This window comes from Oreochromis aureus, linkage group 3 (genome assembly GCF_013358895.1).
Source record: "Oreochromis aureus strain Israel breed Guangdong linkage group 3, ZZ_aureus, whole genome shotgun sequence".
Taxonomy (NCBI): Eukaryota; Metazoa; Chordata; class Actinopteri; order Cichliformes; family Cichlidae; genus Oreochromis; species Oreochromis aureus.
Window position 1 is genome coordinate 214,250 of NC_052944.1, and position 14,228 is coordinate 228,477.

Consider the following 14,228-nt stretch of genomic DNA (forward strand, 5'->3'; position numbering starts at 1 on the left):
TAGAAAAAAATGCTCTTGCGAATGGATGAATAAGGCAAGTTGAGTAAACTTGCTTCATTTGCTTTGACTGCTCAGAGTAAAAAAATGCTATGTAAGAACCATTTACCTTCTTTGCAGTATTCTACAGATTCACAGTCAGGTTTACAGAACAATACAGCCGCCAGCTCACTACACAGACGATCTTGCTGTGCCAAAAACGTGATTTTAGATATTTGCCAGAATATTTGAAATGTTTTAAATGATTTGTTTTCAAAGCTATTTCATGAATGAAGAACACTTCTGCGATTTGCTTGGGCATGCTGTTTGTGTCAGAGGGTTCATTAGTCTAAATTAGTTTAAATTCAGTCTTCATTAAAGAGGATTTCAGCTCACAGAGCAAATACAGACAAACTGATGATCAAAGCTATCACACTGATGTTTAAACTGTTCACTGAGTAACACTGAGGAAAACTTTCCACCTTAAATGCTGCAGGTAGCTGCTGATTACATCTTACAGAGGAAAGTTAGTGAGGAGTAGGTCATGAGTGCTGACATGAGAACTGAGTTCACAGTCAGTGTTTGTGTTTCTCTTTTATCCCTGTGGCCTCAGAAATGCTCAATCTGTTTGTACATCACTTATTTTCAAACAATAATGCTGTTAAAAGGCTTTCTTTGAAAATATGAGTTCAAATGGAGATAAAATGACATCATGAGTGAAATTTAACATCCCTGTCCATCAAAAAGACCATAAGGAGAAAGTCTAAGTCTAAACTTTTAAAGAACAAACTGCGTCTGAACTCTGAGTGAAAAGATAAATTCAAACCTGCTGCTGCTCTGATTCCACTCAGCCTTGCTGGTCCAGCTGTGAGTCTGTTTCATTACTGTGAACCATCGAGTGGCAGATTTGTGCTGTTTGTGGTAAAGATGATCATCTGACACTGAATTAAAAAAAACGAAGTGAAACTTTGAGCAGGCATGCTTTTATGAGGAAGTTTGTGTTAAACAAAAGCAGAAATGGAGTCTGGACTTTAGAAACGTGTAAATTCTTGTTATAGGCTTTCTGTCCTGTTACTGAGCGTAGCATTAAAATGATGTTTCTATTGTAGTGACACTTTAAACTGGTTCCACTGCAGATCAAAGAAACACTCAGTGTGTTAGTGGAAGTTGTTTTTAGCTGAGCTGTGTCCTTAATCCAATCTGAAGTGAACAGTTTGGTGCAGAGAAGGAAGCCTCTTCATGACAAACTCATGTTACACTTTATCATCTTCATTTGTTTTTTCTTCTACTTGTTTTAACTGGAAACTTTGACTTCCCGTCTCACTACAGTCAATAACTACTCTTCTTTAATGATTTGTTTGGAGCTGATGAGAGCAGCAAATAGCACTATATAAACAAACACCAGTATCTGCTCATCTCAGGAAAAATGCTTCAAAATTATCTGTTTAAAAAAAAACCTACCATGACAACAAACAAAAGCCTGCAGTTGTTCTGACGTCATTATTATTGTTAATTATTTCAAAGCTTTATAAGAAGGATTTTTGAACTACAGAAGTCGAAATTTACCCTGAGGAAACCTGCTGATAAGAGCAGCATGCATGTTAGCCTCTTTGTGAGTGTGTGTGCATTATGTTGTCTAACCATTGCTGACCAAACTGACTGCTGGTGAAACCTGAGTGATGACAAGTTTTAACTGGTCTGCTCCACTGTGGTTATTGTTCATGTGACACTTCCACCTACTGCTGGGCCATGGTTTGTGCTGAAAGTTGCTTCAGAGAGAAGGAATAACAAAAAAGAAGAAATAGTCTTTTTACCACAGGGCTGATCACCTGATGTGTTTACACTTTAGTTGATTTGTAAACGCACACAGCTTTCAGCAGTCTAACATGTGTCAATCAATCATTAATAGCTCCACGTTTAACAACACAGGAAGATAGAACCATGATGTGCTATTGCACGTGTTTCAGTTTCAGAAGCCAACAAAATGTGTATGTAATCAGTTATGTGAGAGCAGCTCTTTACAAGGAAGCTTCCAGCTGATTTTAAATAAAGGAAATCAGCTGATAAATGTTGGTGTGAAAAAGGAAGCATAGCAGAGATAAAGCACCTGAATGGGGTCAGAGGTCAGACCTCCTCATGCTTCTTTAGCTAGGGGCTACTTTAAGAGCCACAGGAAGTCTGTTGTGGGTCAGTTGACTGTCTAGAAGTGCCCCCAATCTATATTCCTGTCTCATCCCTCTGTTGATCCTTCTTCTTCTTCAATAAACCTGCTCTCACTCCACATCCAGCCAGTAGGTGTCCTCACACTCCTCTCCTGCTTTGAGTTACTCCCACAGTGCCCTCAATTATTTTTTACTTCCCTGCTCGGACTCAGAGGATTTAAAACTGTCATCTTGTTCTTGTTTCTTCTTGATGTTCAGCTCTTTGTTCTGCTTTCTGCCTGGCAGCTTCTTTATGCTCAAAAATCTCAAAAGTTCTTTGAAAATAAAGTAAGAAAATGAGTGTGAGTGAAATCAGTCCACACTAACAGAGTGAAGAGAGGCAGATGAAGCAAAGAGGACACAAAAAGGAAGGAAAGAAGGAAAAAAGTGCCATCTGTGTCCTTTCAATTCAATTCAATTTTTTTTTTTTATACACCGCCAAATCACAATAACAGTCGCCTCAAGGCACTTTATATTGTACAATAGATCGTACAATAAAAGATACAGAGATAAATATAAAAGATACACCCAACAATCATATGACCCCCTATGAGCAAGCACTTTGGTGACAGTGGGAAGGAAAAACTCCCTTTTAACCCTTTAAAACCAGTCGGAGTGGGCATGCTCCATTTTGCGTAACTATTTTTAAACCACTGTAGAACTGCAACCACGTAAGCTAGCGCAATAAATTTTTTTGCATATGAAACCGGAGGAGTTGTACTTACTCTTTTGCCATCAGCTTGCCCTAGGTCACAGTTTCCTAGAAGGGAAGCAGTTTGTCCCGTACTTTAACTAGAATGGAAAAAGACACAAAGCTGGATTTATTCTGTGTTTGTTTCTTTTATAATTTTTCTTTTTTATAATTTTTAAGTATAGTGGATCCAGTCCCTTGGTGTAATGCTGGTGTTTGGGCATCTGAAGAATCTGGATGCAAAGTTGAAGGTACTTGCTGAAATTCTTGTTTGGAAAAAAAAATCAACTCTGATCAGTACTTGCTTCGTACAAAAGATAGCAAATTTCTTTTTTGTGGGTGTGTCTTAATTACTCACAGCATCCATAAAGCCTGTTTACACGAGCAATGTCATTGGCACTCATTCGGACAGCATTTCCAAAATTAAGATTAGGATTGGACTTGGCAACCATCGTTGGCTGCCCATTCTTGGAGAAGGCGAATCTAAAAGAACAAACAACAGCACACAAACACACACACACACACACACACACACATGCGGTTATATTAGGAAAACAGAGGAGAAAATGGGCCCATAAAGTATTTAACATGAAAAATCCATTCCCAACTGAGTGTGTGCATGTTTTTGTTAGTCTGGATTACATTTTCTTGCAGAAAATGCAAAACATGTAAGGGAATATAACAGCTTACAAAGTCCACCTCACACAGCAACTCACCTGTCATACTGCATGACAGAGTTGAAGTCATAGGGAGTCTGCAAATTGTTGGTCTGCACTTTCACAAAGTTGTGCTCTAGTCCTAAACAGAAATTTCCAGAAAATATTACGTTTTTATAAGCTTCCCCAATGTTCCCCTTCAAAATCCGCCTTCAGTCTCAGCTCTTTGAAGATGTATACATCGAAATGCTAGCTAATCTCTCCTGTGGTCATTTGTTTGATAGTCTTGGGACTAAAGAAATACAAACAAAATCTTCTATGCAGTGCTTGCTTGAACTGCAGTGTTTTATGTGCTGAGTTTGGAAAAGCACAGATTACGTGTAATATGTACACTGCTGTGAAATAGGAGGATGTCCCATTGTGTACTAAGTTAACTGTAACCAACGTTTTGGGTAGTTCAGCTGACCTGGGATGATGTTCCCGGTAAGGATCCTCACATACTGATCTCTGTCAGAGCGGACCTGCTCGTGGTGGAAGCCCAGAGCATGAAGAACCTCATGTTGCACCGTTGACTGATACAAGGAACCATTTCTCTGTAGGGAGATTTCCTGTCTTCCTGTCTGACGGCCCACGTATGAATAACACCTGATATACACAATGACATCACTTAAAAAATAGATGGAGTGTTCTATAGCCTAGCACTGTGCATCATCCTTCTTCAGCTAGTCATGCTAAGGCTAAAGTACCAAAAAAAGCAATGACAGTAATCATGTGACCGACTTTGACACTGTGGCTCTATAGACACTGCTCGAACCACACTTTAGCTTTCGTACTTTAATATCTTACATAATATTTTAAAATAAAAAACACACATATCCATTATCAACTAAAGTACATAAACAGATACCGGTCAAATCAATCTCAGAAGATTTTTAAACATCTGTCGTCCCTTAATCATCTAATAACCCACCAGATTCATCTTCTCGCCTTACAAGGTGCCAGTCTCTAGTTTTGGAACTAGTGGACCAAATAGTATGTGAAATAATTAAGAGCAGATGAATAAAATGCTCTTTACACTCCTATGCAACAGTATAAATTTCATCTAGTAGCAAACAAAAATAAAACTGGACATTTTACAGTACAAGGTCAATGCAGAATGGTGCTTCAAGAACCTGTTTTGATGACACATACAGAATATTTGTAATGCAATCATTTTCAGAATTGCATTTTTGAAGGGTTTTGAGGGTGTGGGTGTATCAGTCCTGTCCTGCCATATAAATACAAGTACAGTCTAAGTACAGCAAGTGCATTCTCACCCTTGTCCAGAGAAGAAGTGAATGAAATCTGTCTGGCTTGTACGCCAGACAAACCGGATGCAGGTGGAAGCGTGGAAGGTGACTAGGGCACTGATGATGATGTTGCGCTCTTGGTCGCCTGCAGATTCAAATATGAGTCTGATGAGGAGCTTCTTCAGTATTCAGTATCTTCAATATGTTTCAGCCATTTCAACTTGGCAGCATAAACAGTATTTACAATCTGTGCTGCTTCGAGGATCTCTGAATTCCCATCAGAATGACAGGGCCGCCAAAAACACAAAGATCTATCTATCTATCTATCTATCTATCTATCTATCTGTCTGTCTGTCTGTCTGTCTGTCTGTCTGTCTGTCTGTCTGTCTGTCTGTCTGTCTGTCTGTCTGTCTGTCTGTCTGTCCGTCCGTCCGTCCGTCCGTCCGTCCACATATATGAGAGAGACTCACTATGTGTTACAGTTTTTCTCGATTGGTTTGGCTCATTTCTTGAAACCGAGATGACATTCTCAAAACCATAAGGTCATTTGGCCAAACAGTCTTACAGTGCTGCCCAACATTATAGCTCACTAGCAAAATCAAATATCTTTCCCCAAACTCTTCGTCCATGCTTCAAAAGCAGATCCCTCTCCCATATAAAAGGTCAGTACAGTCAAAATAGCACAGATCCTTCTCAATTGCCTTGGCACATGTGCATTCATTTAGTGCTTTTGTCAGAATAACCTGGATGGTTTAGCACAACACCATGGATCCCCTGCAAAAGCTCATATCTCTCCCAAAAGAGTTTATCCATGTGTCAAAACTAAATATCCTTCCCATATAAATAGTCAATGCCCCCAAAATGCATTATACCTTTGGCATTGTTTAAGCACTGCAAGTCAAAATGCTTAGACGTTTTGTCACTGAGGCACAGGTCTAGCAACAGAATACCACTATGAATAAAACCAAAAGATATTACAGTAAAATCAGCCTCCAATAAACCACTCATACTCAAGGAAACTGTAAACATTTTCATTCGTACAAAGAAATGTCAACATTAGAGAACATACTGTGAAAAGAAAACATATACAGGATTCTGTAAATGTGAACACTTATAAACACAAACAAAAAACAAAAAAAACTCTACCCTACCATACTGTAAATAAAGTTTCAGAACTATAGTACAGTAATATTTTCAGTGGTCGCCATTGTCACCTTCTCTTTCCTGGCCACCATCCTCATCCTCCTGGCCATCGACGCGCTGCTCTCTGTCAGGCCATAAATTCTCATCCACATCGCAACGGATATTTTCTCGTGCGATGCAGCGAGGGAAGAAACGGCGTGAATGTCTCAACCATCCCCTACATTGATCCCCTGATCCCCTATCCCAATGAGGGTGGCCCGGATTTCATCTGGGACATCATGGTGCCTCCGTGCTCCTCGGCCTCTTCCCCCTATTCCTCCACGCATTCTCACTCCTCCTCTTCCTCTTCTTCTTCCTCCTCTTCCTCGAGCAGGAAGTTGCTGTTGTACTTGGCGAGGTGCTTCCATGTTCACACTGCAAATGGAACTGGCCCCGGGCCAAGCTCTGTCTATATACTTTTGGCAGCAGTCATAATCATAGACAACACCTGTCAGGTATCTGAACAACCTGTTTGATTGGTCATCTGAGATGTGGGACACTGCTCCTTCGTTAGTTCTAATTTCACCTGATTGATTGTCAAGTACTGTCATAACTTTATCAAATGTTCCAAGATATTCTTTCATGGTATTATATCTTTGACTAATTTTGACAGTTGAACAGACAATTGTGCATATGATGACTTACACAATGAAACCATGCTGATATGTTTTGGAGTGAGTGACCATTTCACTGACAAATCAACTAATCAGTTTAGATCGGCAAGATCTATTTATTTGGCAAATGTGCTAAATGTGGGCTCATTGTGCTAACTGTAGCTACTTGTACATAATCATTTGAAAAGAAGCACAGAGTCACTTGAGACATGTACTAAGGCATTTGCAATTTGATTAAACCAATGAAAAATGACATTCTGTTGTGAACAATTGCAAGGTGGTTTGGAGATTTGTCCATGTTATTTTGAGAATGTCATCTCGGTTTCAGGAAATGAGCCAAACCAATCGAGAAAAACTGTAATAGACCTCTCTGCATCGAATCATGTCTGTTATTAATCTCTGTCTCTCTTCCACAGCATGTCTTTATCCTGTCTTCCTTCTCTCACCCCAACCAATCACAGCAGATGGCCCCACCCCTCCCTGAGCCTGGTTCTGCTGGAGGTTTCTTCCTGTTAAAAGGGAGTTTTTCCTTCCCATCGTCGCCAAAGTGCTTGCTCATAGGGGGTCATATGATTGTTGGGTTTTTCTCTGTATTTATTATTGTGCTATCTACTGTACAATATAAAGCGCCTTGAGGCGACTTTTGTTGTGATTTGGCACTATATAAATAAAATTAAATTGAATTGAATTGAATAGAAAAATTGTGAAAGTGACATTAAATGAAAACATAATTTGTGCATCTGTATATGATATCAATTCAGCATACGAAGACAAATATGACTTTTCAGTTTAAATGCTTTTAAGTTAATTCAGCAATAAACAGCATAGTTAACGAAGCAGTATTTTTGGAAACCACTTGAAATATATATTATATATATTTATATAATAATGGGTTTTATTTAACTGTTTTTATCAATCTCTCCTTTTCAAAGAGTCCATGTTTAATGGTTAAAGTTTGTACTGCTTACTATATTCAGTGCCAATGGAGACAGGTACATAGACATAGCTTCCAGTTTTAGGCCACTTGCAGCCAATGGCTGTGCATGGATCAGCATTCCTGGTAGTAGTGGGTACAATGTCACCATGAACCAACACTTTTGCTGCAGAACAATAAACAGAGAGTGGTTAAATGCTCGATACTTAGGCTGCCAATTGCTCAGTTATGTCAAAGCAAAGAGGTAAATGCTTACAGCATTTACATTATTGATTGCACAATTACAATGTTTGATAATAACACAATAACACAAATAAAACAGCGGACTAAGACAAGCCAGTAAATGACCAAAAGGTTGATTGATCATTGTGACTGTTGGGAGTCTATTTTATGTTAACATGTCAGTTCTCAAGGATCTTTCATTTTCATCCAGATTTTATATGTTAAGAAAAAGATTTTTATTTTGTAAATCTTCACTTACTTGAGTTAGCATTGACTTTTTCAATGATCGCTGAGGCACCCAGAGACTCATCTGTGGATGCAAGAGGAAGCCAGCAGATTAACTTTAAGCTCTTATATTAAAAACACCTCAGTATGTTGGAAGTATTTCATCACTGAACGCACCACTTATATCTCTAATGACAGCAGCCCTCTGCAATAAAAAACAAGACATTTTTAACTTACTCTTAATCACATTTGAAATCACACTGACAAATGTTATTGTTGGCAAACAAAAACTATTATGTGAAAAAGCTTAAACTGTGTCACGCTTAAACGCTCATAAAGTCTTAGATAAAAACTTTCTGGAAGTCTATCGTCACCACCGTGTTAAGCAGACATTGTTAGAATCACATGACTTTCACAGAACAGCCGGCAGTGTTGAACAACATTTAATGCCTTTGCTGGAAGAGTCAAGCTCACCAGACAAACGGCTGTCATTGACAGGCAGACGGAGAAGAAAAAGGCTGGAGTCATGATGTTGGTCCTCTGCAGTTAACCCACAGTCAAAATCTGAACAGCACTGTTTACAGTTTTTCTCGATTGGTTTGGCTCATTTCCTGAAACCGAGATGACATTCTCAAAATAACATGGACAAATCTCCAAACCACCTTGCAATTGTTCACAACAGAATGTCATTTTTCATTGGTTTAATCAAATTGCAAATGCCTTAGTACATGTCTCAAGTGACTCTGTGCTTCTTTTCAAATGATTATGTACAAGTAGCTACAGTTAGCACAATGAGCCCACATTTAGCACATTTGCCAAATAAATAGATCTTGCCGATCTAAACTGATTAGTTGATTTGTCAGTGAAATGGTCACTCACTCCAAAACATATCAGCATGGTTTCATTGTGTAAGTCATCATATGCACAATTGTCTGTTCAACTGTCAAAATTAGTCAAAGATATAATACCATGAAAGAATATCTTGGAACATTTGATAAAGTTATGACAGTACTTGACAATCAATCAGGTGAAATTAGAACTAACGAAGGAGCAGTGTCCCACATCTCAGATGACCAATCAAACAGGTTGTTCAGATACCTGACAGGTGTTGTCTATGATTATGACTGCTGCCAAAAGTATATAGACAGAGCTTGGCCTGGGCCAGTTCCATTTGCAGTGTGAACATGGAAGCACCTCGCCAAGTACAACAGCAACTTCCTGCTCGAGGAAGAGGAGGAAGAAGAAGAGGAAGAGGAGGAGTGAGAATGCGTGGAGGAATAGGGGAAGAGGCCGAGGAGCACGGAGGCACCATGATGTCCCAGATGAAATCCGGGCCACCCTCATTGGGATAGGGGATCAGGGGATCAATGTAGGGGATGGTTGAGACATTCACGCCGTTTCTTCCCTCGCTGCATCGCATGCGAAAATATCCGTTGCGATGTGGATGAGAATTTATGGCCTGACAGAGAGCAGCGCGTCGATGGCCAGGAGGATGAGGATGGTGGCCAGGAAAGAGAAGGTGACAATGGCGACCACTGAAAATATTACTGTACTATAGTTCTGAAACTTTATTTACAGTATGGTAGGGTAGAGTTTTTTTGTTTTTTTGTTTGTGTTTATAAGTGTTCACATTTACAGAATCCTGTATATGTTTTCTTTTCACAGTATGTTCTCTAATGTTGACATTTCTTTGTACGAATGAAAATGTTTACAGTTTCCTTGAGTATGAGTGGTTTATTGGAGGCTGATTTTACTGTAATATCTTTTGGTTTTATTCATAGTGGTATTCTGTTGCTAGACCTGTGCCTCAGTGACAAAACGTCTAAGCATTTTGACTTGCAGTGCTTAAACAATGCCAAAGGTATAATGCATTTTGGGGGCATTGACTATTTATATGGGAAGGATATTTAGTTTTGACACATGGATAAACTCTTTTGGGAGAGATATGAGCTTTTGCAGGGGATCCATGGTGTTGTGCTAAACCATCCAGGTTATTCTGACAAAAGCACTAAATGAATGCACATGTGCCAAGGCAATTGAGAAGGATCTGTGCTATTTTGACTGTACTGACCTTTTATATGGGAGAGGGATCTGCTTTTGAAGCATGGACGAAGAGTTTGGGGAAAGATATTTGATTTTGCTAGTGAGCTATAATGTTGGGCAGCACTGTAAGACTGTTTGGCCAAATGACCTTATGGTTTTGAGAATGTCATCTCGGTTTCAAGAAATGAGCCAAACCAATCGAGAAAAACTGTAAAAATAAAAAAATTCAATGAATGTAACTGCTAGAATAGAAAGGCAAATAAGTGGGATAAGGGCAACCCAACAGCTGATTCTGCTCATCTGGATGTTAACTTTTCTCCCAGTGAAAATGCTGAACTCACAACATCCACATGAAGAGCATCAGGTATCTGGGATTTCCCTACGTAGAGGATTCAGCATGCATGGAGATGATATGAGGAGGCTTACCTGTTGTACCAGGTGTTTGCTGGATGCAGCAGGTATTCAGCTGCTGCATCTTTATAGATAGCTCACACAGGGTGTGGCTGAGGTTTCAGGGATGTCTTTTTAGTTATCAATCCATTAGTTTCTTTTTGCTGATGCCGAAACATTAAAGCAGCAAAAGATTTCCAGGAAGGAAACTTTAATCAAGGACATTGCAAACATATTTTGAGGCTGACCTAAACATTCAGAGCATTAACTTATTGCAATAAAAAGTTGCAAAACCCAAAGAAATGCTGATGGAAATGAAATTTCAATCAGACTGGAATGAAATTCTTTTAACAACATAATTACCTTTGGGCAAAATAGTCAATAACAACAACATTTTATTTCCTCACATGTACTCAATTTGCACCTTTGCCTCAGTTTGTAAAACATTTCATTGCTAGCTTACAAAATAAAGTTCTTCCTTCTGAAATTCAGTCAAGTATCACATAAAGGAAATACGTATATAAAATGCAGACAAACTGAATATGTGGTCTGAATGAACAAAGATAGAGAAGGAAAACCAAACCAAACAATTCATCAGACCTTCTGGGATAAATGTGCAATAAATTAATTAATAATCATTTTAAATTCCTGTAACATTAGACAAATAACAAATATAAGAACTATGACTGATTAGTTGTGGGTTGCTGCGATGTCTTATATAATAGTTAGAGTGAGAAATTTCACGTGACAAAAGATTCAGTGCTATGTGAGACAAAGGGCTGGGATGGAAACCAGGAAACAGGTTTTATAAAAATTGTTTTTCTAAATGCAGCTTCCTTGTGTGCAGCCTGAAAAAAATCACAGGCTGTGCTTAAAACAATTTCATAAAAGATATAAATCAATAAATGGAGAAACAGTGTTTAAATGTTCATTTTATTTATTAAAAAACAATTCATTTACTTTATTTCTCTGTATCGCTTTGGTAAATGGACTAATTTTTATATAACGCTTTTCTACTCTCCCAGAGTACTCAAAGCGCTGTATACATCATGCCACATTCACCCAATCACTTCTAAACTCAAGTGCAAACTAACAACATTCACATTCACACACATTTACACTCCGATGAACGCATCGTAGGGCAACTTGGGATTAGTGTGTTGCCCAAGGATATTTGGCATGCGGTTGGGTGTTGGTGTTAGGGTTCGATTGGTGGTTTGGATTCGGTTGGTGTTGGTGGTTCGATCCTTGGTTTCCCAAGGAAACCAAGGATCGAACCACCAACCTTCCAATCAGTAGCTGATCTGCTCTACCACCTGAGCTACAGCCACCCTTTTAATTACAATTGATCCATTTAGAAGATGCTTTTCATGTGGAAACAGAGGTTTTTTTGAATTCCTGCTAGTGTCTGGGAAGGGAAGGAAAGGGACACATTACTGTACCTGCTAGTCTTACTGGTTCATGAACAGAAAGTTTCAGTTTGTGAAGTGTGATCTAAATAGGAGTGTTTACTGGAAGCTTTGGGGCACCATCACAGTCACGCTGCCGTTGAGATAGGGACTTAAAGAACTCATCAGATCTTTCAGCACAGTTTAACTTAGGAATGTGCCATAGCTGCATGTGTGCAGGTTTTATTCTATTGATGTTTGACCTGACACGTCAAGGGTTTGAAGTGCTGTGAGGCCACAGTGCTACCCACTTCAACACTGTACATCTTTATACACCACAGTCTAGAGTATATTACCACATTATGCAATACATATAACTATAACAAAACGGCTGTGTGCAGGCAGGAAAAGGACCCAACCACAGACTCACGGAGGCGAGAACGTGAACTCAAAGGAAAACACAGCTTCTTTGCTTTGGATTAATACAAACAGACAACACTGATTCACCGACCCAGGATCATGACAATAACATAGGATTAGGAGGATAGGGTTTGATTAGGAGGATAGGGTTTGAAAAACAGACAGGGAAACACGTTGAGAGTACCGTCACCAAAGGACTCCCTTGTTTCAAATGCACTGGCCATTCTAGCCCACAGAGCATCGCAAAGTGTTCGTTCCCTTCCCTGCGTATAGGGTTTTGAGGATTAAGCAGAGAGGGGGGAGGAGAGAAGAAGATGAGAGGGGAGGAGAGGAGGAGACCCTTGACCTTTAACACACCTTTTGTTACATCAATGCTTCAACTACAACCATAACTGAAAATGAAAGTCAAATCAACATATAAACCATCAACCACATATAATAAACACACACATAAAGACAAAACAAAAGGCATTTGACTTTCTCAGACATTCAAAACTAAATTATCTCCAGTTACTTTACACAAAGTGTCATCGATCCCCCAAACAGAAACAAACTCTTCAACATTACACACCATATTATAATAAAAAAATTGTACATTCAACCATGCACCTACTAACCCTTTAAACGTAATTTCACAATTAACAGATCCTGCCCCCTTCATTTTGTTCCTCCTTGTGAGCCATATACTCATCTTAGCCTGACCTACTAAAATATTAATTAAACAAACCATCCTATGCTGCACTGCAGAGTACCTCGACCCAGGATAAAGAGACCCTCCTCTAAAACACTCCCAAGATCAGCAAGCCACTGTCGCAGGAACGAAAAGAGGCCAGCTAGCCTGGGACAGCTAAGCCATAGGTGCTGCAGTGTTTCCTCAGTCAGACAAAAAAGACAGTGTCTCCCTGTTCTTGGATATATATGTGCCACGTGTCTGTTCGTAGCCATGGCCCCATGCACTACTCTCTACTGGAGAGCCGCACTGCGTTTCTCTATGAGAGGTTTGTGCAGGGACCTCCAGCTGCCTATTGGCGACGACCCCAGAGTCAACACACCTGACCACCTCGACTCCAGAACACCAGCCAATAATCCTCTGCTCAAGACTTTTACAGCCACCTCACATAAAGCCTTCTTCGATACCTTTGACAGGTCACCCAGAACAGGTGTTTGACAGGACAGAAGGGATCCTCCTTCCGCATCCCGCTCCCCAACTGCGGCATAAATAGACAGCAATGGAAAATCAAATAAACTTGGTTGATTACTGTAGAGTGAGTCCCCAACGCAGCCCTGATGAGTCCGGGAAGACCACCCATCACCTGTTCCACCAGCTTCTCCAGAAGGCGCAGAGATCTCATTCCAGTCTCTTGAGCCCGCTTGGCAGTTCTTTTCCACTGCCCTGCTGTCCTCAGGCCCACCAGCTTTGTTAGGCCAGCATTTATGAGGAACCTCTGAACACTAACAGTGCTGAGCATCCTGCTTGATATCAAGGGATTGAGAAACAGAGGCTCCTCACCAACATGAGAACAGTCTCTCTGTACTTTAAAAACAGTCTTGGAAGCAGGAAAACCAGACTGGTAAAAACAGGAGGTCTGTGAAAGGTCTATGCCAGTTCGGTTTATGAGAAACAGGTGCTTGTCATATGCAAGATCCATTACTCTGTGAAGCAACGTAGATGCAGTCTTGAACCAAGGTGGTTGTTGCTTATGATAAAGATACCGTTGTGCTGTCTGAAGTCGGAAGGCTGTGATGCAGCTATGAAGGTAAATCAAACTCTGATTGTGACCCACACCCGTTTTCACACCTTGGCTCATGTGATTAGGTAGAGGATCACCATGGGGGTCCTTTGTCCCTCTTTGGGGGGATACTCCCACTGGGTTTAAATCTGGGACTCTCCACCGTTTGACCTTAGAACTGAAGAAGCTTCTCAGATGAGAGGTGAAACGTTTTCAAGCAACTTAAAGAAGTCCAGACGCTCTTCTTTCCAAGCTCCTTAGACTACG

At 40.0% G+C, this 14,228-nt stretch overlaps 1 protein-coding gene across 1 annotated transcript; it reads right to left on the minus strand.

Moving 5' to 3' along the window:
* Nucleotides 1-3,032: 3,032 nt before the first annotated feature.
* Nucleotides 3,033-8,569, minus strand: LOC116310546 (high choriolytic enzyme 1-like). The gene is made up of 9 exons (XM_039609570.1): nucleotides 8,465-8,569; nucleotides 8,168-8,195; nucleotides 8,025-8,075; nucleotides 7,578-7,709; nucleotides 4,841-4,958; nucleotides 3,991-4,169; nucleotides 3,585-3,666; nucleotides 3,227-3,351; nucleotides 3,033-3,134 (listed from the first exon to the last, which is right to left on the minus strand). Coding segments are annotated over exons 1-9 (771 nt in total). The 5' UTR covers nucleotides 8,519-8,569; the 3' UTR covers nucleotides 3,033-3,132.
* Between the last annotated feature and the right edge of the window lie 5,659 nt (nucleotides 8,570-14,228).